The sequence below is a fragment of the Lissotriton helveticus genome, chromosome 5_1, assembly GCF_964261635.1.
Source record: "Lissotriton helveticus chromosome 5_1, aLisHel1.1, whole genome shotgun sequence".
Classification (NCBI taxonomy): domain Eukaryota; kingdom Metazoa; phylum Chordata; class Amphibia; order Caudata; family Salamandridae; genus Lissotriton; species Lissotriton helveticus.
In genome coordinates, this window is record NC_136065.1 from 1,482,253,694 (window position 1) to 1,482,280,200 (window position 26,507).

The 26,507-nt window shown below is 46.7% G+C and overlaps 1 protein-coding gene across 4 annotated transcripts in view; it reads right to left on the bottom strand.

The window, feature by feature from the left end:
• The window catches only part of C5_1H1orf162 (chromosome 5_1 C1orf162 homolog), a 358,091-nt gene that overhangs the window by 128,000 nt on the left and 203,584 nt on the right, over positions 1–26,507 (bottom strand). For all 4 annotated transcript variants that reach the window (XM_078641275.1, XM_078641272.1, XM_078641273.1 and 1 more), the window contains exon 5: positions 7,716–7,777. In XM_078641275.1, the coding sequence (XP_078497401.1) occupies positions 7,716–7,777 (62 nt within the window). The remainder of the gene's footprint in view (positions 1–7,715; positions 7,778–26,507) is intronic.

A 26,507-nucleotide genomic window follows, 5' to 3' on the forward strand; every position in this document is an offset into this window, starting at 1 on the left:
AAAAAATGGATTGCAAGTGTTGCTGCCCTATTGCTGAGGTATAATAGAGGCATGGGCATTATTTTAGGATGAACACAGTGGATGGTGAACCATAGGATTATGTTATGAACACATAATCAGATTGAATGATCTGGAAGAAAGGGGACATGGATAATGGTTTACCGTTGACCACCTATGTAAATCGTGTTTGTATACCATTACAGAGGGCCAGACATTGGACGGTCTTCCATGGGACACGTGATCGATCGACACGTTGGTCCTACTGAGGAGGGTTGTAGGTATGCAGTGATTCCGCAACCTGCAGTTAATGATCTATAATAATGTTGCAAGTGAACTGTGTGCCACAAGAATTCTAACCTCTACCATGTCATTGTAGTAGGCAGATTGATTTTTTTAACTGGCTCTATGCGTTGTGTGTTGTTATCTACCATCACAGGTTTTAGCTAATACGCAGTAAAGATTGAGAAGGTGAACCCCCAATTGCCCTGATGAAGTTGCGAGAGGGTGTAGCAACGAAACATGTTGGCATTATGAAATTAAATGTGGTTTGATGTGAACCATTTTTTAATTTGGAGGGCTTGCAGCTTAGAATAAAGGTTGGTTGGCCAGCAAGCCTTACCAGTTTTTAATGGTGAGAATGATGTTCATTATTTCTTACAATGATTCACTGGGCACATGTACACAATAGTAAGCACAGTTATTTTTCCTTACTATCACGTGTGCTATCACATATATTATTATTATTTTGTTGTGGTTCTCATAAAGGAGAACAAACACTGTCTTCCTTCTCCTTTTTTCTTTCATGCACAGAGAGATAGTTGCCGATGATGAGAAGTGGGTAAACTGATGAATGTTAGTCAGCAACCCCGTTGGCGGTTCTACCGTGAGATACTCTCTCTCTTCCCTCACATTTTTTCTAATTGCAGAAGGTTGGGAGCCTGGATGGTAGTATCTGTTGTTTTATGGTGAGAATAGTCATCGATACACTGTGACAAATTAGCGTAGTGGAATGGATCACACTCGAGGGAATTGGAAAAGGAATTGAAAACCCGGGGCTTGTCATTTTTGTTAAAGACTCTGTGTATTCTAGGTGAGGCCCTTTTGTTGTTTATAATGTTGTGAGTGGGAGGCGGCCTCTCCTTTCTTTCCCCCTTGGCTCCGAGTAGATTGAGGTAATTCAAGAAGGTGTCAAGAATGTAATATTGCCGATTTAACCAACAGGGCACTCTCTGTGAAGGTTCATTGGATGATTAGCCAGGTATTTCCTTACCTCCAGAATTCTTTGCAGAACTTTCCTTGGCAACTTCGACTTGCCTGAAGCGGACTCTCCTGGCTTCCTTTCCAAACTGACGCATAGGTTATATGTGCATAGTGGTCTCTTCCTTCTTTGGGAGACTGATTGGACTGGCACGTTCCATGTCCATGCCTGAACTTTTGATCTTTGTTTCTTATCTCAAATGACTAATTAGAATTTGACTAAATTATCTTATAACATGATTTACTGATGCACTCGTTTACCTTAACTTTTGATAAATGTAATAAAATTTAATATTGACTCTCTATTATGATTATTTCCGATCAAGTGAATGTACATTCCTAAATTAGGGTTACTGATGACTCGAGGAGATCATTTTAGAGAGATCTCAGAACATCAAATACTAATTTTATTGTTCTGTATAGCTTTTACTGAACTCTTAATGTGTATGATTTTGGCTCGCCTACGTTTCTTCAGGAGATTTGGGCTTGCTGGGATAATCCTTTATCTTTACAGTATTGTTTTGAGAGTAATCTACATGAGTCTGATCAGTAGTTTGTAGCTCAATTATACAATTCCTAGTCCTCATTGGATGACTGTTGAGAAGCTTTCTATCCAACCCTCTCCGCACTAAACAAGATCCATCGGAGGACCAAGAGAGAGCGAGGTATGTATCATTGGCAGGGTAAAAACAAGTAAACTCAAATTGAATGGGCCTTGTAATGCTATGACACAGGTCTTCAGCTTTTTACAGAACTCAAGAAAGGAGGAGCCAGGATTTTTACAATCTGAACTCTGAGAAATAGCAGGCCCGGTCTAATGGTTAGCACAGCGGCTTGAGCATCAATTAGAGGGCAGAGAGACTGAATCTTGGCAGAAGAGTCTAAAGGTGAACTGGTGAAACGGGCTGTGGTGTGCAAATGATGGCCTAAAGGGTATGAAAAACTCAAAGGGCTAAAGTCAACAAAATGGTGAAGGGCTAAGAAAGAGATTAAAAGGGCTATGGCAAAACAGCAAAGGGGAGCTCAGGATCATAAGTAAGCTCTGATGACCTGAACAGGGGGCCAGGGAGGCTGCAGATAGATAAGCTCAGATGGCCCACTGAGGGAATCTGATTTACAAAGGGCTCTGATTGCTAGCTGTGTAGCACTTAGAACGAAGGCTAGCAGTGGTTGGTTCAGCATCAGATGAGTGGTGTGTGAAATGAAGAGTGCATGTTGAAGGGTGGTGAAGATACGCATGCATCAGAAGTGTTTGGAAGGCCAGCAAGGCACCAAAAGCGGAAGAGTAGTCTGAAAATCTTGGTTGTCAGAGGAATTTGAAGATAGATGGTGGGGTTTTTAGGCTGAAGGAAGGATTGAAAGAGCTGGGAGGCCTCTGGAGAACATACAGAACTAATCTATGAGCTGGAATGGCAGATGAACTTTAAGAACAAGTAGGAAAATCAGAAAGCCAAACACGATATTCTGAAGACAATATGAGGTTAAAGCCAATATAGGGGTACTTTGATATTCAATGGGCAAGAGATGGGTTCCTCTTACTCCTGGTCCTACTGGCCATCCTGGTCTTTATCGGCCCCGTCTCATAGCCCTTTCTGTTCATTTCAAGTCTGCATGATCCTCTTTCCTTTTATGTGGTTCTTCTGATCCACTTCACCCTGTTCATCCAATTTCTGCTAAGCGAGCTCGTGGTCCCTCTGGATTCCTTGGTCAACCTGGCCCGCTTAGTCTTTGCCCTCCTGGCTTGTACTGTCCTGGTCCTCTTGGCCCTGTGTCTTGCCCTCCTGGCACTGCTCACACAGGGCCTAATCCTCATGGTGCTGCTTCTCTTTGTTGGGGTCCTTCTGAGACTGGTCATTTTGGCCCTGATTCTCCTGGCCCCTGTTTACGGTCCTCCTGGTCAAGATTCTTTTAATCCACCTTTAGTCCTCCTGGTGCCCCCTGTACTGGTCCTACTGCTCATTGTCCTCCTAGTCATGGTCTTTACAGTGCTCCTCAATCTGCTAATGATCCCCCTAGCCTCAGTTCTCCTAATCCTCCTGATCCTTGCACTCATGGTTCCGCAATATTGTGTCCATCACTGATCATCATAGCCTTTTTCTAGTTCTGAGGGCCCAGGACCTTCTGATCATGCTAGGCTTAAAGATTAAAAGTCCTGTTTCATTTTGTCATCTTTCCAGGGACTCCTGACCTTGATCCACTGGATCCTGGTTCCCCTGTTTCACATGTTCCCAGTCCTGGCCCTTTTAATTCTCCTCACCCTAATTCTGGTCCCTCAATCCTCCCAGTACTGCTCTCCTGGTTTATCTATTCCCTCCTGGTTTACCTGTACCTGACCCTTCTGATATTGGCCGCCCTGGTCCATGGAGTCCTGCGGCCGGATTTATGACACTGTCAAGCAGTTCAGCACAGTGCAGCACAGCAAGGCAAAGGGCAGGAATGGGCCCTAATTAGAAAGAATATGGTGCCTTTTACCCTACAACACTTTGGCTGCCTGGCACCAATGCAGGATCCCTTGCACCATGGTACAAGGGTACCTGCATTGTAAGGTGGATAGGTTTTATGCAGGAAGGGGTAACTTCCTGTACAAAAACAATCCTCTGAGGCATTGCTTTTTCAGAATGCAGCAAACATAGAAAAACATAGAAAAAGAAAATAAACAAGGAGAAATAAACACATTACTCCTCATTACACCTCACTTGGGAAGGCATAGGTTTTTAGTGCATCCGCAGGTGTACCACATCTGGTAATGTGTCAACATCAATGGCTGGGGTGTGGGAACACCCTTGCAACATGCATTAAAGGCCACCCTGGTGCAGAGTAAAGCAATGCAGCAATTGACTGCATCTCTTTCTTTAAGATTTATGGGTTAAATTGGTTTATTCTTCAAGATTTATAAAGCGACTCAGGACCAGGTAAGGTGGCCTTGTGTGGCGTAATAAATCTCATTTTCGAGTTGCGTCACTCTTGCTCCACATTGCATGGTGCAACCATGACGCAACGGGGCTCGTATATATATGTGTCCCCTAGTCTTTTTAGTTCTGGTGCTCTTTTTTCAGTTTTTTCTGTATCTAGTCTTCTAGTGATGGCCCCACTGACCTTAATTTATCTCACTCTCCTAGTCCCTTGGTTCTCTAACCATCCTAGTCCTTCTAGGTTTCTTTGTTTGCCTTGTCCACCTTGTTCTTATGCATCTTACCCTCATTATCTCTGCCATGGTCCTCCTAATAGGGCTCCTCCAGGGTTTGGTCGTCCTTGTTCCCCTGACTCTGGTCTTTCTAGACCCTTGTGGACCTTTTGATTGGGGTCCTACTGGGCCTGTACTTCCTTGTCCTTTATAATTGTCCTTATCACCTCCAGGCTGGACTATGCTAATGTCCTCTACCTAGGTCTCCCAGATTGTCTCCTCAGTAAACTTCAGGTTGTGCAGAACTCGGCTGCTAGAGCCATCCTGATGTTGAGGCCGAGAACTCACATCTCGCCCCATCTCAAGGAACTACACTGGCTCCCCATTCGCCGCAGAATCCAATTCAAAGGCCTGTCCATCTCCTTTAAGGCCTTACATGGTATTGGGGCTGCCTACATCAGGAGGAGAGTGAGCTACTACACACCCGCTAGAGCCCTCAGATCTTCTCACCAACTTCGGATGAGTGTGCCTAAATTCGATCACGCCTGCTTAGGAGGGCGCTCCTTTCAAGTCCAGGTTGCTCACCTTTGGAATTAACTCCCGATAGCAATCAGACAAGCGCCAGCCATTCCGCACTTCAGGAAATTATTGAAGACATGGCTGTTTCAACAGTAACTCCGGCCCCTCCCCATATAGGCGCCTCCCCTCTTTATCGCTCTGTTTTCGCTAGCACCGGGACACTCTTCAGAGTAGCTGTGCGCTCTATAAATATGATCAATAAATAAATAAATAGTGCTGCTGATATAGGGCTTCTTGGACTGCTAGCTGTGCTCCTTCCCCGTTGTTGCCTTACTGATCCTGGTCCTTCTGCTTTTGCCCCCTTGGTCTCCATGACATGCTTATAAAGGGTCTTCTGCTCTTCCAACCTTAGTCCTTCTCTTCCTTTTGGCCCTGGTCCACTGGGTTACTTTAACTAAGAGCAAAGGAGAGAAAAACATGCAAGCACGATGGAAAGAAGAGGAGGAAGAGAAAGACGAACAACTGTCACAAATGGAGGCAAAAAAGAACCTGCAAGAGTGAGATAAAGGGGCAGGGAGTGTCTGTGGTTTATTTAAGAGGTATTAGGTGGAATCAAGACCATGCAGCTATGATATTCTGTACACCCGACAATCAACAGCTTCGGCTGTAGGCTTCTCTTTGAAATCCTGGGCCACAACACGTATGCTTTTACAAATAAAGCATTGCTCACGAGTGAAGAAAACATTTATGTAGCATGCATTAAAATCTTCATTATTCTTCACAGAGAAATACTTGTATACGGTAGCACAAAATATCTATGGGCCTGATTTAGATCTTAGGAGGTGGGCTACTCCGTCACAACAGTGACAGATATCCCGTCCGCCAAGATCTAAATCAGGCCCTGCGTGTCATATGTTGATGCTCCTGAAACAGAAGTTTCAATGTTATATTGGTCATAAATGTATTTATTGAAAATATTTCATTCATCCGTAAAAAACATAGCTTAATTCATTCATTTGCATATTTGCATATGCAAATGCATATGCAATTACTTTCAAGCTCTTTACACATTTTCTTGTTCCCCCATTACAAGATGGCCAACACCCTGTCATTGCCTGGAGCTCCTTTTTTTTAGGTCGAGCCTGTAGCGGCAGCATGCATGTTCTGCTCACTCTGCGAGGCATGCAGTAATGGAGTATGGAGTTGAAGCACCGCCCACTCCCCCGCCCAACTTTTTAATTGGCTTGTGTCTTTGTCCTTTATAAATGCTGCCTTCCGATTGGTTTATAAGCTGTAAGTCCCTCCTTAAGACAGCCATGTCATCATTTGTATCCTTCCATGGCTACTGGCCCCTTTATTTCGAGTGTTGCATGGTAAGTATTATTCAGATTGTGAGCACTATTTTCTTCCCAGGCCTTCTGCCCCCTCCCCACTCGCCTGCACTCACGTTGTTTGTGCCTTTTTGCTCTCCTGCCACCTGCCCGCCCACACTCCCATTTGCAATGCAATAGGTCTCGCGAACATGCGAGTCCTATTGCATTGTAAATACTTGTTTTCTGATGTCACGTATCTCTCTCACTTTTGTTCCTGTCCTTTACACTATATTGAAATGAATTATCATAAATATAGAATGTTACATTGTGTGCTTTTCAAACTTGTTCAGTCTTCTTACCTTCGAGGGCATTGAAGCTTTCCATTTCAGTTAAAAAACAGTTTTTCTTTTCAGTGTGCAGCACACATGCCTTACAAATCTGCAACATATTACGCTTCACTTCAGAACATTGCCACAATTTTAACTTTTGAAAAATAGACTTTGTTTCTTATGTCCCATAAAAAGAAACTAATGCATTTGTTTTGTTTTCAAAATTGAATGCCGGGCAGCATCTATAAACAATGGTTGGTGTCTGCAAGAGTTTGGCGAGCAGCATGCATCATTTGCTCGAAGCTTTTGTGACGCGAGGTATAGACAACGAACTTAAAACACCTTGCAGAAAACTTTGCAAGCAGGAGAAAGCTGTAAACGAACATGGAGTGAAGATTTAGGAACGTGATCTCATTTGGTCAGTCATCAGCAGTATGACACTTCATTGTTAGAAACAGGAAGTACGGTGCTACTTTCCTTAGACCTCGGCTTGGTGGCCGGAAGTTGTTTGTATTACCATAGAGCGCTATAGTCCATGCGAGTCTCTATGGTTATGTTCGGAGCTAGCTCAAATGAGTAAAGAAGGGAACAGATGCTGTAGCATAGTCAGCGCATTCAAGCATGTTGTGTTTAATAAATGTAGCAAGATTTTGTGCGCTCCATGATGTACAGGCCGTGATTCTGAAAAACAAGCACTTGCAATGCAATAGATCTCGCGTTTACACGAGTTTCAACTATTGGCAATGTAAACCACAATCCCTTTTATTTATGTTTTAAAAACCAAAACATAAATAAAGGCATTTTCATGTACAATGCCAATATCTCAAACTCGAGTAAATGCGAGACCTATTGCATTGCAAATGCTTGTCTTCATATCCGGCTATATAAGCATCTCCTTTACACTGTTTATCCAGACGCAGATCAAATAGAATATGATCACTACTGTTTTCCTGCCGCCCAAAAAATACTGATGTTTAACAAATTTAGCAAGCTGCTGGCTAAATAACAAATATTGTGTACTATTTTGCCAGCTGCTATGCAAACAGAAGAGATTATGTACTATTGGCCGACAATGACCCTTTTTTTTATTTTGTGTGCTGAAAAAGTCACACGTCTGGAGTTACATCCCATGATAATAGATACTTGAAAAGATTAAGCAAGCAAAAGTGTTACCATTTTTTGAGAAACGTCTGGCGATTGCAGTGCCTTGGATACCTTGATGACGTCAGGGCCGCCTACAATAAAAGTTATTAATCAGATATTAATGTCAGAACTGTTATTAAAGCTAACAGGTCAATTTAAAATTTCCTAATCTTACATCACAGAAGGATTCTGCACTGTGTGAATTCTCCCTTCATCATTCTGTTTTCTACCAGCATTCAATACGGTCTATGATTTGTTCTACTATTTACTCATTTCTGATCATCAGATAGTAAATGATACCTTTGGAGCATGAAATGTTCTACTATTTATGGCCATTATACAATGGTGTAGCCAGTGTGTCATGGGCCCTCTGGCTGCTGCTTGTATTATAAAATACAGCAATATTCAGGATTTGGTGGGCTCCTCAAGCCTCTGGGCCAAGGTACCATTACATCTGCTAAAGCAATAGAAAGCTACACCCCTGCCATTAGATCATAAGATCATGAGGTGTTCCCCTGTTCACATATCTATACTGCACTGTGCTTACTCTGAATCCTGGCATCATCCACCACTTCATGTCCTATGCAAGTCTTTGAGCTGCTCATTCTAGAGGGACACTAACAGAAGAGGCGGCGTGCTAAGAAGAGGATGGTGAATTGTAGGAGGTCTTTTTGCTTTATTCCCGAGACAGGGTGTCTTTCTCTTACACATGATCAGTTGTCATTTCAACGCTACTCAAGCCAGGCAAATCCCCGAACAGATGTGATTCATACAGACCCTTTTCCCTCATAAATATTGATAATAAAAATTATGCAAAACTTCTGGCAAATAGACTGCAACCTCTGCTACCACTTATCACTCAACCCGATCAATCCGGGGTTATACCAGGGCGCTCCACATCCCACAATTTGAGGACCTTTATCTCTGTACTGCATTAACTTGACCCTCAGACCCCAGCCTGACTAGGATTAAGCACCCTCTTTATCAGACAAATCAGGCTATTGTACTCCAAACCAACTGCAAGACTGTGAGTGAACGGGTTGATCTCAGCTCCATTTGACATCACGCAAGGCACCAGACAGGGGTGCCCCTTGTAGCCCCTTCTGTTTGCCATTGCCATGAAACCCCTCGCTGCAAAGATCAGGCAGCATTATAAAACGTGCGGATTCGACTTCCTGGCCAGAGACCTAATTTTATCCTTATACCCCAATGACATCACACTATATCTCAGAGACCCATTAGAAAACCTAAATACAGTCCTTCGGGAACTCGATGGTCTCTCAGGCGTACACATCAACAGGGCTAAATCCACCTAACTCTGACTCACACACACGACGATCCCCTTTGAGCCAGACTATCCCATCCAACGGGATACGGGACCAGTCCACTATCTGGGGATATGGCTGAGTATTATTATACCAGATCTTTGAAGCATGAACTTTGGTCGCACACTTACATGGTTGGAGGAGAAGATGGTCATCTGGTCAAAGCTCCCTATTTCTCTGGCCGGTCGCATTGCTATTACCAAAATGATAGTATTGCCTAAACTCTTATATTTATTCGTCAACTACTGGTCTGGGCAGGGAAACAGCCACGTATATCGTGGGAGGTGCTAACGCTCCCATTGGCTCAGGGTGGATTGAGCACACCTGATTTAGCTCTATATGCTTACTGCGCACATGCGCAATTCCAACATCATTGGATCTTCCCCACTCCCTTTTAACCCCATGTGGCAGTTAAAGCTGACAGCGAAGTCCTGTTACGTAGCTCTATGTCAATCCTATAAATGACAGCATGCTATCTTAAACACTGCAGAAACACTACGTTGGGCCTGGGACAGGCTATGCAGCCACAAGAGACATTCAACAGTATATGCACCATCTATTGCACTCGTCCAAAATCCACAACTGCCATACCGGAAGACAAGGGAACTCCTCGCGTGCACACAAGCTGGGATGGGACACATTCGCTGATCTAAACCCGAATGATAACTTCATAAACCCTCCTACAGCAGAGCCTGGAGGGAATTCCAGATTCTTCGACTTAGGGGCCGATTCCGGTTGTAAAATGTACCCACCGACACGGACCAGGAATGGAGACCGACTGGCACGTACCGGCGCCTTATGACCCGCCTAGTACGAGGCAACGCATGTGAATTACAACCCACTCATACGGAACACAAGTCGCACGACCGAACCGTATGGAAATCAGTGATTCGCCCGTAAACGGACCTTGAATTGTACCGACCTACACGCATCAGGAATGGACCCGACCAACACGTACTCGCGCTGTATGACCCATGTAGTACGATGCAATGCATGTGAAATGAGACCGACTCGCATGGAGCACAATCCAGAATACTGAGACGTACAGAAAACAGTGACTAGCAAACAATAGACTCCTTTGTGACCGAAGCGTACACCAACATAGAAACACAGGAGAACGTCAGTGTGACAGACTTGGATTACCCTGCAAGAGTCACTGGCAGCGTCCGTCCTGGTCAAATGAACGTCTCCATCATGTCCAACAAAACCAAAGGAAAAAAGACAAAAAAGGACCAAACAAGCAATGACAAAGCCAATAATTTAAAAAAAAAATAGAACAAAGACACACCCACAACTCCACCTACATAAAGGCCAGAAATCCCTACCATGATCATTTGCAAACTAAAGACATAGGACAGCAGACAACACCACCACACTGCAGAGACACACCACAACTCACACACCACACAACATCTACACCAGTTGCATCTCCCAAAAAATCAATCACATATTCACAGATAAACTCACACCCCACCACACTCACTTACACCCTCACACACACACCAATCTCCACAACCACCCAGCACCATGCCCCAAAGAAGAATCCACAGTTCACAGATAGTGAGTTGGACGTCATGATTGATGAAATCCTCAGAGTAGAGCCACATTTGTTTGGCACATTGGTCGAACAGACCCCCATCTCACAGAAAACAAAGATGTGGGAGAGGATTGTTGACAAGGTCAATGCACAAGCACCTTGTTTGCGCACAAAGGATGATATTCCGAACAAGTACAATGATATGTGCAGGAGAGTCAAGAAGCTCATGACAGGGAGCACGCCTTGAGCAAGCAGACTGGCGGTGACCCTCCTGCCAAACCAACACACTTCAAGGTGCGGGCCATCCTACCACCGGAGAGCATCCATGGATTAACAGGAATACCAGAGCCTGGTGAGTACACAATCAATATACTCAATATTGTGCGGCAATACACATATATCACTGTCAAGGGGACAGTGAAACCAAGTACTGTCAGCAAAGCCATAGCAACAGAAAGGCAAGTACCCTGTGACGTGTATGCCAGAACTATATCGTAACATGTACAAACCTAACAATAAATACTACAAGGCATTGGCATAAATCACTAACAAACACTGTCATCGGTTTTGCCACCACTGTCACAGGGTTCCTGAGTCAAAAGCAAGGAATGTTGGGTATGCTGGGAATGTGCTTGTAGCAGAAAGCACAATGGCAGTTGCAGTCACAGCCAACAGCCCCCCTTACACATGGTCCCACAAGCTCCACCCCAAACCATGCACATCTCACAGGGAGTAGAAAGAAACTGACAAGATGGTTGAGAATGGGCTCTGCTGTGGGGAGCACACGCCTCTGGTGTAATAAAAGAGCCACTATTGTGATTTTGGCACCCTATGATGACCCTCAACCACCACCATTATAACAGACTTTAGTGTGTTATTTTATCCTAGCCTTAATGTAGGATAGTCCTGCATTTGCCTGCTTCTCTTCTGTTCTGTAATCTTGCTGTCTTTTCAGTGGGAGCTGTTACTGAGTGAAATAGTCTTGCCAATAGTAGAGCGTGTGGGATGTGCATTTGAAGACGTGCAGTTGTGCAGTAATGTGTATTGTATTGTGCATTGGTGAGAATTATTAGTTCTTACTCATTCTGTTTTCTGACTTTACCTTGCTTTATGGCAGTGCTTAGCTTTGGCATGCTTACAAGTCATCTTGCTTTTCAATTCCATCTTGCTTTGGGCCTTTCTGTGTGCATGGCCTAACTAACTCCATTTTCATGACTGAAGCTATTATCTGTGCTTGCACGTAGCTGCAAATTGGGGAGGGCTCTTCCTCCTGTTTTCCACACTTTACTGACTAGAGAAAACTGGTTCTTATCAGAGGAATGTACATGGTCCGTCTCAAAGCCATAGCAAAGGCCTGATCAACCGATGCCGTGGCCTTGTAGCAGATGGTAAGGGCTCTCATGAGAACGAGGGGGTGAGGCTTGCTACAGGCTTCATTTTGTTTGGATTTGTATTAAAAGGGGAGCCTCCACTGGTCTGGTGGAAGTTTGGAAGTTTGGGAGTTTGGATCTCGGATTGAACCCTGATTGCTGAGCTCTGATCCCCGGCTGTGTGAAGACTTCCCCGGCCAGAAGTGGGCAGTGTATGCATCAGGTGATGTATTGAGTTTTGTGGTTATTGCCATTGTGATGTGAGCTAGTGACTGTGATCATTTGAGGTGTTTTCTTTGTGGTGTGGAAGGTGCACATCCAGAGTGATCCTCTACTGTGTGTATATCTTTCTGATCTCTTGCAGGATGTCCAGTGTATCTTATCTTATATCAGTTATTGCTTGTTTATTATTCAGTATTATAGTTTGCTTAGTAATTGATTCATGCCTTTAGATTATAGGTTTGCTACATATATTTGAATATAATACATTTGGTATCTGAGACAGCCTTTGTTTAGAGAGTATTATGTAATAAACCCCAAGCCTTATTCTAAAAGTGATAGTCTTTGCATGTTGTTAAATAAAACCCCTTTTCAAAAGGTTCTGTTTGTTTTGTGTTGAAGTCTTGCTGTGCCAGGGGTGGTACGACATGCTTAAAAGTGTATATTATTCAAAGGTGCAGTGCTATATTTGCCTCCCAGGTGGGAGTGCTGTGGTTGGGTGTGGCTTATTGGTGAGAAATCACATTCATTCAAAACACCTGGTGAGACTTGTGCCCAAACAAACAACAGGACACCACAGCCTCACATCCTGAGTGTTAACGTCTACTCCCTGCAATGGAAGCATGCTGCATGGTGGGATATCTGGCCTTGGGGGGAGGAGGATCGCCAGCTCTGACTACATCTACCAGCAGGTTCTTGCACACACACACCCCTAACACAAACTCCACACAACTCACCTGGGATAATGCATTCCCTCAGACTCAATTAAAATAGCTCACAAAGATTTACCTTACTGGGTACTGCTGTGTGAAGCACATGGGCTTGTTGGGACTTGTGTTCAACCAAACAACAGGACACCACAGGACGCCATCTTGTCAGCACAGGCACACCACCACACAGGGAAAATGAATCACAGGAAGGAAGGTTAGGTATTGTGGGAAGGTGGGTGAAGCCAAAAGCATGATGGGATTTGCAGTCACAGCCAACAGTCCCCCACCCACATGGTCCATCAAGCCCACACCTCACAGGGAGTGCTAAAGTACTGACAAGATGGCTGACACCAGGCCCTGCTGTGGGGAGCACAAGGCCCTGCTGGGACTTGGGCTCAAACAAACAACACAACACTACTGCCTGACAGCCTGAACGTAAACTGTGACTCCCTGCAATGGAATCATGCCACATGGGGGATTACCTGGCCTCTGTGGGTGAAGGAGGTCCTGCAATGACTCCACATGCTACCAAGGCCGGCTCAAAACACACTTTCTCAAGCAGAATAAATAGCACCCTTGGGACCAGTTACTCCGAAAGTAAATGGCTTGGCAAGATGGCTGACACATGGTCCTGATGTATGAATTGGCTGCAAGTCACACCAACACACTGGCCAACTCAAACACATTTAGACTCACAGCCATTGGAACTGTAGGTATCCTCTCACTGTCTGGGGATGCAGTGTCCCTGGGGTGTCCCCTGACCTGGCTGTGAAGGTGTGTTCCGTAGATGTCAATTGGGGAGATGCAGACTTATTACATAGCACCAAGCACACACAATGTCACCTATACATTATTGACAGGGGACACCTGACAGTGACTAGAATGGACACACCCATATAGCTTACACTCTAGCATGGTGTCATTCCCAAAAGGTGCAGTTGTGAGCTGCATTTCAATCCCACATCGTTCTGCCTTGTATGCATCATTCACACAACACATCACTTACTGTCATAGACACTCCAAACACAATGACTAACCTTGTTTGCATTGGAGGAGGCATGCCGCTCACAGCAGCAGAACTGCAACACACACACACCTCTGGCCATCACCTTCATGAGCATGGAAAAGCAAGCAAGCTGCTGTGCTCAATCCCTCTCACCATGGAGGAAATGGACAAGATAAATGACATAAGCACGGACAAAACTCAGCACAAACATCATTAGCTATGGTAACACCATGACTTGTATGAAATGAGATGTGAACTAGGAACACAGACAACCAAATAGTGTCTTCCATTAGATCTCAGGCATACCGGTCTGTGACCATGTTGTTCAGACACACTAATGTGACACACAAAGACAAGCAAAAACTGCCAACACAAATTGCAACATACCCTAAGTGGAATTGTATGTATGTCATCGTTAAAGCACAAATGTGGACAGGGATAATACAGCTGTGTCAAGCATGTGTTGGCCCTTGAGTGCAATGGCCATGTATGTACAGACAATTGATCAATACATGGACTGGTCAGGCACACAGCTTGACGTGCAAAATGAAATGCTTCAAGTTGCCATGACAAAGTGATTCAATAATATCAACCTCTGTCTGTCACAACTTAGGACAATGCAATGTACAGACTCTCATAATGATGTCCAGTGGCAACTGTCATGTGTATGAAACGTTCATGTCGGTAGAACTATAACGTACAATGTGTGTCTCTTCCAACCACAGGGAATGCTGGGGACACAGGAGGAACTGAAAAAGAGTCCCAGTCCCAGACTCTGGCGGACCCTAAGCTCCCCGGTGTGAATCAGTCTCTGCCCCATACGAAGGACCTGGAACCTCCGGTGTGTGTCATCGTGCAGCACCAGCAGTAGGAACACCAGCATCCCCTGCAACCACTCCTGCCACATCTGACAACAGACAGAGTACCCCTGCCCACACGGACAGACCAGGGCCACAGACCACCGATGGCACAGGTACACAGGGCACCCTGGAAGCGACGGACAACACCACCAGCGCCAACACCCAAGGGGGCCCAGTGTCGCATGTGACTGCCATGGCAGGTCCTGCACGTGTGGGTAGTGGCGGTGGGAGGGGGGCAGGCAGAGGACACAGCCTGCATAGTGGGCTGGACTGCATTATGAGCCACACCTGGGACTCATCATAGATGCGTACCATGAAAGCACCAGAGGTTTTGGCCAGGTAGTGGGGATCCTCAAGGACTTCAAACAACAGCAGGCTGCCCATTATGCCCGCTTGGACTTCCACATGTCCAGGGTGGAGACACACATGTCCCGCATGGAGTCCAAGTGGGACAAATTGGATGATCTAACAGTGGTGCATAGGAACATACTGACATGCCTCCGCCAGATCAGCACCAACATGACCACACCTCCCTGGGCGCTCATGACACCTGTTTCCACAACATCCGCAACTGCCACAGGGAGGGTCCTCTGAGAAAGAAGAGGGGTCATCTGAAGAAGGGCAAGTGAGATGCTGAGGGCCAGGAACTCAACACATGTTCTTGCTATCCTCCTTTGTGTGCAAACCATTTAACCTTGTTGACTGATACCCAACTCACCCACTTAACATGGAGGGTCTAAGTTGTGACAATGCATTAAATTACTGTGGACTTTACTCTGGACATTTCACCTTCCAACACTACCAACTCACCTGTGAACTTTGGATTACCCTCACACTGTACAGCACTTCCAATTACGTTCACTATCCTCACACATGTTTGTGAATAGAATCACAATCACACAATACTTGCCTCTGTTGTGATTTAAAGTTGGTTTGTGTCATGGAGATGATGAACTGCAAAAGAACACTGTGCATGCAAACTACTACAGCAATGTGAACACCGTTATGTGAGACAGTAATGTGACACATATGAGGGAGACACACCACCAGGGCAACACAACACATACTCACCATGGCCATCTAATTCATCGCCTACACTAATGTTGACAGGAAATACAGTGGAATGCACATACACCCCACCCATCCTGAGTCAGTGGCATTCAGCGCCCAGTTACAGAATGCCAATGACTGTCGGATGTGTGGATACAGACGAAGCACATCCCAAAGTGAAGCACAGGTTTATTATAGATTCACAACCTGAGAATTCCACAACTGATGCAAGGTAATCTCAAGTGACAGTGATCAAATTATAACCAAGTGGTAAACAATGAAAGTCCAGGGGTGTGTGGCACATCATTGGTTGGGACAACAACTACTCTGGAACAGGAATCTGGGTGTTGGGTTTCAGACCTCACCATACAGCAGCCAAAGTACTCTGTGAAGGGCAGACAGAAAACACAATCAAAAACACAGATTTACAGCATACAACTGCAATATACATGCCCAAAACAAATCCCAAGCTATGTAAACACAACCTAGTAATCAGGTAAACACTGTTTGGGAGTACAGACTACCTGAAAGGACACATCCCTGCAAGCATCCTGTCAAGTAGAACACAGCCACACTCAAACAGCACCTGTGCACCACCAACACATATCCGACAAACTCAATACTTTGGCAACACATCACTGTATACTGACATTCATGTGAAGAAGTTGTGGATCAGCTGGGTCCGAACATCACCCTCATCCTCATCATCACTGGCATCATGCCCCAGGGCAGGATCCTCCATGGCTGGTGGATATTGGCCATCGTCATCTTGGATGAGAGGCAACTTCTTCCTACTGCAGGTTGTGTAGCATGCAACACACTATGAAGATTTTGCACACCTTAGCAGGGGCATACGGGAGGCCCTTCCTGTCTTGTCCAGGCAGCACAAATGTGAAATGGTCATGTCCGCCAGACATACCACCAGAGCATTGATTGAGTGGAAATGTTTCCTGTTTCGGTATGTCTGCTCATGCGCCTGTGGGGGTACCAAAGCCACATGTGTACCATCAATGGAGCCAATGACATGTGGCACCCTTACCAGTGCATAGAAGTCACTCTTGATGTCAGTGAGTTGTTATGGTGTTGGAAAATGGAAGTAGTGGTTGAGGAAATGCAACATCGCCTCCAACACATCTCAAAGCACCCGAGTGAACATGGTCTGTGACATCCCACCAGCAGAATTCACAGTGTATTAGAAGGTACCGGTGGCAAAGAAGTGTAGGGTTGCCATCACCTTCACCATGGGGGTCAGCGCTCTATTGTATGGCTGGCCACGTTACAAGTATGGGGCCAACTGCTCCACCAAATAATCAATCAGTGGCCTAGTGAAGCGGTACTGTCGGATGCAGTCACGTTCAACCATGGTTGCAAGGTCAAGACAACGGTCTGTGGACAGCTGGTCTCCTGCAGTATATAGATGAGCAAATAAAGGTTGTCAGTTCCCCTATCTATGTGCCAGTGTCCACGCTAAAGAGCACATGAAACAATATAACAGGACACAAGTACCTGATGTGTGTGCTGTTGGGCATGTGCACATATATCAGATACATGCCCATCATCTGACATCTCAGCTCTACATGTGTACACAACAAGGTCCGTGTTGTGCTGTGACAAATCTATGGGCTCTGTCACAGTACATCAGTACGAGTGTCACATACCAAACACACACCCCAGTGACTAGTGAGGACAGATGTCTTCCCCACATCACAGGTTTTTGACAGACAGACACACAGGGACCTTGTATTGCCACAAGGCCACTATCATGATGTAACATCTCATGTACATGCTACAATGCACACATGACACCCACATGAAGTGCCACCTGATTTGTTTGCAGGTCATACATGGATGTCTGTGACACACAGACGCAACATCAACTGACATTGACAAAACACATGGATGTGGTGACTGTTTGATATTGAGCACATGAAATCAGAGTCATCTGCGTTGCAAAATGCACACATACTGTGGATGAACATCACATTTGTGGCACTGGGACACCCTGTGACACACATACCATTCCACCTAAGAGTCAGGGTGTATGTCACATGTCATACACAATATACCCCTGGAACTGTGTTCATGCCTCGTGCTCTGAACTGTACAGTTGGCAATCACAGTGGTTATGTGCACAACACACAAAGGTATCTGTTCCCATGAAACCTTGCACAGCCTGGGAGTGGGTGCCACTAAGTGCCACATACTAAATCACATGTTGACCCACATACACACACAGGTAATGCAGCCTGACATGCCTTTTGATATGCTGTGTCACAGGCTGTATTGTTGTTGGTGTGCACATGGGTTCCTGGCAAGCTATGGTGGGTGGCATCCTTTTGCCCATTGACTGCAATAGTGATAGACAGAGTAGACACAGGTGACTTTTTTAAAGACGCGTCGTACACCTCTCTTTGGACGCATGGGACAGAATCTGCCTCGGCAGCACAGATATAAGGCTGTCTGTTCCCCATAGAGCTCACTTGCCTGCACTACATGCTCCAGATTGACATCTCTGCCACCAAACACTGGTGCTGTCTCTGCATCCTCTGGCTCCAAGAATGGCACATACTGTGGAGAGGGCCCTAGTCTTCACAGAGGAGGAGATCCCGGCCCTGCTGGACAGCCTCCTTCCACAGTACAGCAAGCTGGATGGGAACGAGGGGAGCAGCTGAGTGTGCAGTCCACATCCTTCCTCATTGTGCATGTTGTCTGACTAGCACTAATGGCATTGTGTACACCAGTGGCTAGCATGCTCACTGAGTAGTTGTAACCCCTGAAGTGTGTAGATACCTGTAGTGAACAGGTACTGTGCTGGAAAAGTGCATTTTTACACAGTTATAATACCCAGGCAATGTTTCCATGTTGTTAATGCAGGACAACTGTCCATCACCATAGTTGCACTACTTGTGTACATCATATGCCCTTGTGTATATCCAACTGTGTGATGCACAAACATGTTGCATGTGTAATAATGGTCTTTTAACTTTGTCATCCACACAGGTTGATGCCCATCAGAAACAGGAGATCTGGCTGACTATTGCCCGGGCAGTTCGATCTGTGGTGGTCCACAGGCGCCGCATTCGCAACTGCCAGAAGAGGTGGCAGGACCTTCGTGGTTGGACCCGGAGGATTGAAAGAGTCCAGCTGAAGCTATTGCCACCTCTCAGAAGGGGAGGACGACGGAAGCTGACCCCCCACATGCTCCGGATTCTGACGGTGGTCTTCCCTGACCTGGATGGGCAGTTAAAGGCCAGACAGCAGCAGGGAGGGGGGAAGTGCATGCCTTTTCTGTGAACTATGTCTCACATGCTCTTTTCAATCCTTCAGTCTGATTACACTCCCACAGTTCGTCTGTCTGCTTGAACAAGAGTCATGTGCTTAAATTAGGTTATGGCCCATCTACATCTGATACACAGGTGTGGCCCTTTCAGTCTGTGACTTGTGTCACTTGGGTTGTGTGTCCCTGCTGTTGTCCAAGGTTAAGGTTGGAAACAGCATCTGCTACCGGTGCATTGTTTGGGGCTTCATGAGTGAGGTAATTGATTGACATGTGCCTGCACAATGCCAGAAATCTGACATGTACACTGTGTGGGCCATTAATATGTGTTCTAATTGCTGCTCTGTCTCACCATATGTGCCTGGGGTATTTACCACACACCCATGCAGCAGGTGAGACAATGTTGGGGCCTCAGAAGAATGTACATCATGTGTGTCACACATGCATACACACCTGCCCAGTGTATGCCTACTCCGGACATGAAGTACACTCTGTTCTCCTACTCCTGTGTGTCAGCCTACATTTATTGCATTGTGAAATGTGCAATCAGGTGTCTGCCTCAGTGTCATTGTGGAGTGGCGTAGCTTTTTAGACTCCTGGGGTGGTAAACAGTTTGGGGTGGGCAGCCAGCTGAGATGTGGCTGTTGGATCAGCACAATGGGGTCAACCATAGGTTTGTAATCACTTGACTTTGCCTAATGGTGTATTCTACATTAAAGTGCAGGCAGCTTTAATTTGTCCTCATCAGACTGTGATGTGATCATGTTTACAGATTTGTGCTTCCAGTCACTCAACTGTACCATTTGTATAACTTGGGATCATCAGATGCCTTGAGATGTGGGTAGCTGTGGGGGAACATGTGCACTTGACAGCTGCATGGCTTACATTCCCCACAAAAACATGATTGTGACACAGTGCAGACTGTTTGTTTTTGAATGCACTTGCAAATGTGTATCCTCTAGTAATGTTCGTTGTCCTGCATGCACTCAATTGTGGCATTGACCATCAATACATGAGCACATCATGGTGCCTGGTGAAGAAAGCATATCCATATTACTGACAATGACTTTGGTCATCCCTTATCCTGACACATGTACTGAGTCAGTGGCATGAGATGGGATATGTGTGTACTGACACATTTCAATAACAAATCCTGCAGTTCAGACAACTGTCTATGTGGTGCATATGTACACATATGAGTATTGGCATACTACATGCACCAGACAGATGGGTCGATGGATAGGAAGGGCTTGAGGGGCATGGTTGACTGGCAGACTGACAAGTGTCTGTTCAAATATGTGTTAGCACATTTGCAATATTTTGCAAATTATGCAAAGGCGTGCTCTGTAATTTGCTGTACTAACTGTGATGTCTCAGGTCAATACTAGTGACTGTAGTGGATCTGTTTATCCTGATTGTTTGCAGATACATCTACGGCTACTGGAGGAGACAGCTCCACGGACCAAGAGGAGCCGCAGGGCCAGACTGGGTCCGCTGCAGAGGAGTCGGAGGGACCCAGTGGCATGGAGGGTCAGGGGAGCCACACTGAGGAGACCTCAGCTACAACCACCTCAGCTGAGGAACACAGAAGCTCGAGTGATTACTCCCTTGTGGAGGTGGGTGTCAGCATACCCCAGACAACACCTAGCGAGTCTGTACCCGTCACCACCACCATCTCCACCCTCCCGTCTGCCCCCATCCCAGATGTTCGTGGAGGCTCCTGTGCAAGGGAGCATGTCTCTTTCATGCCAGGCACCGCACCCCCTGCTCCTGTCTCCCCTGCTGCCCTAAGTGTGGAGTCTGTGGACTTACTTAACCAAATCCATGTAGGGCAGACAGCGATGCTAAGTGTCCTCTATTCTCACACCACTCTGTTGACACAACTGGTGTCCTTCGTGGAGGGCATCTCATCAAACATGTCTGGCCTACAGCGGACCATTCAGGCCATGGCCTCCACACAGACGACAGCAGTGTCCCTCTTCCAACAGTCCCTCACCCCTCCTACCTCTTCCACATCCACAATCCCCACTACCTTACCTGTCCAACAAACACACACACCAGCACAGGCACGCATCACAACAGCCTCAAGCAGCACACAGCCACGCAAGACAAAATCCAGACCTACGAGCACACACACGCCTCGGACTGATGGCACACACAGAGCGGATGGGTCACAGACACACAAACAGGCATCCACGAGCACTCTGCAGTCCTCAGATGCCTCTCCCTCCAAAACCCCTTCCCTTGCCTCACCTGCAACCCCCGCGTTCCCAGCAACTCTTCCTCTGTGACCTTTGGCCTTCCCCACTGATCCATCTGCTCCAACTTACAAGGGGAAGAGGAAGTCACCATGCACAGAGGGGAGTTCCCCTGCCACACGGACACCCTCCCCCAGGCGCAAGGACACTGAGGCCCCCATCTGCAAATCCCCCCTGACCAGGTAATGTAAGACCCCACCACAATCCCGCACTTCCACCACACAATCTCTGTCCTGCAACCCCCAGGCCACCACTCCACAGGTCCCCCGCCACACCCTGCCCCAGGTTCCCCCACACACTGATACCTCATCCCCCAAATGCTTAGGTCCTCCCCCCACCACATGCACTTCCACCCCCACCTTACATGCTCAGCCTGTTCCTGCCACTTGTGTGGAGAACGTGTGCCCACCCTCTGTCCTGGTAGTAGTGCTGGGCATCCAGGCCCCTATGAGTAGATACTGCTGGTAGTGGTACGCCCCCCCTATGAGTGGGGACTGCTGGTAGTGATCGGCATCCAGCCCCGTATGTGTGGGGACTGCTGGTAGTGATGACCATATAACCCCTATGTTTTGGCTGTTGCTGGTGGAAGGGATATCCACCCCCTATGTGTGTGTAGCATTTTGCAGGTTGTGGCATTTGTTTCTGTGATCGGTGTCTGACTTACCGTCTGCGATCTACGCGTCTGTTCCTGATCCGGTCATAGATATAGAGTACTCGGATGACCTGCCCGATGGAATTCATCATTGGTTTGTCTCGTACTAGCGATTGTACACATTGAGAGTTGGTCCGTCTCGTAGCCGTGGATCGTGTTGTGGCGTGATCGGACCTGCAATACAGCTCTCCCGGATGCTGTGATGTGCTGGAAGTGGCGACACGTTCGGCGCGTATGAAGTATGCATCGTACTAGTCCGGCCGCAAACTGCTGTGAAACTGCTTCCGGGCGACTCGAATAGGCTTTCACGGATCCGGCTCGTACAGGAAATGTTGCTGGAATCGGAGCCTACGTGCCGGACGGGATTTTTACACATTTGCGCATCGTACTTCATCGCCTGGACGGACCGTCTCCTGGTACAAATCGGTCGCAGGGTGAGGCTACGGACAGCTCTCGGAGGGCTGCAGATAATGCCCTTCTCTGATCTATAATGTGGTACTGCACACTGGCAGCATAAGGGTGTGTGCGGCAGGGGCTTGGGCCTAATTTTCACAAAGACAAAATACACATGATAACTTGTTGCTCTTGACCCCAAACAATATATCCTGGGCGTCAGGGTATAGGAATTCTGCATCCCTGCGTAATACAAGGTAAAAGCGTATGTTGTATGTATTCGCATGGCTAGTGACTTGAGCATCTAGTCACCTTGGTAGCACTAGCCTTGCAGTAGTGTAAGAGTCCAGGATAATTTCTTGATTAACCGGTCCTGACGAATTGCCGATGGACCTCTTAGGTGCTGACAAAAATAAGGCAGTTCGTTATGTAAGATAATGCAATGCGTAATGCAGCAATCAGGCAGTTCGTAATGCAAAAAGAATGCAATTTGTAATACCACAATCAGGTAGCTCGTTATGCAAAAAGAATGCAATGTGTAATACAACAATCAGGTAGTTCATTATGCAAAAAGAATGCAAATCTTAATGCAACAATCAAGCAGTTTGTTGTGTAAAAATAATGCAATGCGTAATGCAACAATCACATAGTTCGTAATGCAAAAAGAATGCAAATCTTAATGCAACAATCAGGCAGTTTGTTGTGCAAAAATTATGCAATGAGTAATGCAACAATCAGGCAGTTCGTAATGCCAAAATAATGTACTCCGGCACCGATCGTGGTGCTCTGGACAGTCTCTATGCCACTGACTCGCGGTCAGCTACTGCCAACATATGCCCCCAACACGGTTTATGATGGAAAACAAAGTGTAGCTCCACACTCCGGCCCCGGTACTGCCACTCCTCGGCAAGTACGGACCGGACCGCGAGTGGAGGCTCGCGCTGCACAGTGGAGAAAAGATGGGAGTGTTTCTCTCATAGCCCGCACCACGCCCCAGGTGCGACACACGCATGCCCGCTGATGGTTACCTAAGGGTACGATCTGCCTCTCCTCTCCTCGCGGCTTGGGTGTCCGATGCAACTTAGTTGATTTTGAGCAGTGGAACACGGGCTCCGCCCCCGATGGGGATGGTTCGAGGTTCCTCCTTTCCAAAGGCAGGCTCAAACCGGTGGCACAGCTCATCTGGAGATGCTGGTCTGGGCTGATGGCAATGACGAAAGTCTCAGGCTGCAACAGGGCACACGCACACAGCATCACTGAGACACACCTGGAAACCTTTACGTTCCTGAGTTTCCACAACAGGGAGCCAGCTCTCCTCGGGCCCTTGGGGATAACTTACTTCAGGACACAGCACACAGCAAATTCCTTTCAAGCAGGGGGACACAGCACACACCAAAGTCCCTTAGGCTCTCCTTGGTTAAATCAGCAAACTGCAGGCCAGCCCCAGAACACACAGCAAGGATCAGTCCTTTCCTTCAGTCTCTTCAGCTGTTTCTTCCTTGGCAGAGGTTCCCCTTGACCACAAAGTAGTTTCAATCCTTTTTAGTCATGATCAATCCAACCTTCAGGGGTTTCAGCTCTCATAGTTATACCCCTGAATGTCTTTGAAGTCTTTGTGTTCAGGGGGGCACTGACCCCTGTCCAAACTAGCTCTGGGTGTCTCCCTGTCAGTGACACGTTATTCCTTTGATAGTGGGGGTCTGGGTCCTTAATCACTCAGCAGGAGATAGAGCCATTGTTTTATGGCAGCAGCCCAGGCCTCTTCACCTCTAGGGGCTACTTCTCCCCCCTACACTCCAGATGCAGGTCAGCCTGTAGCTGTCTCACCTCCTCCCCTGGGTCAAGACATTTCCCAGATCCTATCACTTTTAAATCCAGACAGTCAATCCACAACTAGGCAGAGACACACAGAATTGTTAGGACACAAAAAACCAGCCACTTCTAAAAGCGTGGTTTCTAAACACACAATTCAAAAACCACCTTCACAAAATGATGTGTTATTAAATTGTGAGTTCAGGCACACTAAACTTCACCTCTCCATCTTAAGCCTATGGGAAGATAGGCTGGAACATATTACACAGCCCCTCCCCCGTTCTGTCCTATGGGCAAGATGGTCTTTCAGCAGTGAAAAACAAAATGGAGAGTATTTCACTGTAAAGACATGGTGGAATTTGGAATTTAAAACATTTGTAGAGCGCAGCGTTCACCATACGGTTTCTTGGCGCTATAGTAGTGGGTCCAGCAACTGAGGGTAGAGTAACCAGGCGCAAAAGAGAATGGACAGGTTACAAGGGAAAAGCCTGTCGAAACAGGAACGTTTTTAAATCTTTGCGGAAGGATGAATATTGTGTGGCCAAGCGCAGGTGATCAGGGAGGGAGTTCCAGAAAGTGGGAGCCAAGGTTGAAAAATTGGTTCCACCCCACTTTTTTCGCTTGAAGCGTGGAATTTGCAGGAGGGACTTAGAGGAGGAGCGGAGCTCTCTGATCGGGACATAATCGTGGATCAGAGAGGAAATAAAAGCGGGGGCAGTGCCCTGGCGAGCCTGAAAGACCATGCAGCCAGTTTTGAAAAGGGAGCGTTCTTTGACCGTGAGCCAGTGAAGCTCCTTTAGGAGGGGTGTAGAATGGTGAAAGCGGGGGAGACCATACACCAACCGGGCCGCTTGGTTCTGGATCATCTGTAGCTTCCGCAGGCTGTATGCAGGGATGCCGTTGTATATGTCATTAGCATAGTCCAGCCGCGAAATCACCAGTGCGGACATGATCAGCTTAAGTGCTTGGGGGGGAAAGAAACGGGAGACAGTGCGAATGGTTCGAAGGGTGAGGAAACAGGAGGAGACAACTGAACTGATTTGTGAGTGGAGAGTGAGTTGGTTATACATTTTTACACCCAGGGTTTTGACTGTAGAAGAAGGAGTGGGGGAGGTACCAAGAGAAGAAGGCCAGAAAAGAGAATTCCAGGGACTGGAAGAACCACCAGTGAGAACCAACTCGGTTTTATCCGGGTTCAGTTTGAGATGGTTGTGGTTCATCCAGTCCCTGATGAAAATCATAATAGATTGGAAATTTAAGATAGAAAGGGGTGAAGAGGAAAGATTGAAGATGAGCTGGAGGTCATCCGCGTAATTGTACACGGTGACCTCCAGCTGCTGAAGAGCAAAGATTAAAGGAAAAATATAGAGGTTAAACAGTAAGGGAGAAAGAGAAGAACCCTGGGGAACACCCCACGTGACTTGTAGAGGTGTAGTAGTGAAATCCCCCAGCCGAACCGCCTGGGTGCGGTCCCTCAGGAAGGAGGAGATCCAGACCAGGGCTGAGCCCTCTATCCCCGCCGCCCTGACACGTGAAAGTAGGATGGTATGGTCCACCGTGTCAAAGGCGGCGGAGAGATCGAGGAGCACCAGCGCCTGACGATTGTCGTGATCCATACCCTCCCTGAGGTTGTCCAGGACCGACACCACGACCGATTCGGTAGAGTGCCTGGGACGGAAGCCGGCCTGGCTAGAAGCTAAGCCTCCATTTGCTTCTACATGGGCGCTGAGTACCGAGGTGACATGGCGCTCAAGCACCTTACCCAAGAAGGGTAGCAAGGAAATGAGGCGGTAGTTTGCTGAGATAGAGGGGTCAGCGCCAGGCTTCTTTAAAATGGGCACTATTGTGGCTGATTTAAGAGCCGGGATCACCACTCCCTGAGTAAGAGAGCTATTAAGGAGAGTGGTGGGGGGCTGGGGACAGGCAGAGTAAATCTGTTGTAGGATTCTTGCCGGACAGATATCTGCCGGAGAACCCGATTTAACTTTCAAAAGTATCGCTAAGAATGCTTCCTCAGTGATGGGGGGAATAACATTAAGATGACTTTGAGCAGTGGGGGGGGAAGGATCAACAAAGGCAGAGGAGGGGAGGGGAATGTTGGCTTTGATGGTTACAATTTTGTCCACAAAATAAGTATTTAATTGATCACAAAGGAACTGGGTAGGGGGATATTTGGGGTGAGACTCTATCGGAGAAAGCTAGGTCGTTCACTATGCCAAAGATCTCCCTCGGTTTATTTTCCGCTGTCATTATTTTTGTTGAAAAATAGGTCGTTTTGGCAGATTTAATAGCTTTTTTATACTCAGTAAGGGATGTTAGATAGTGAGTTTTTGACAAAGGACAGTAATTTCTT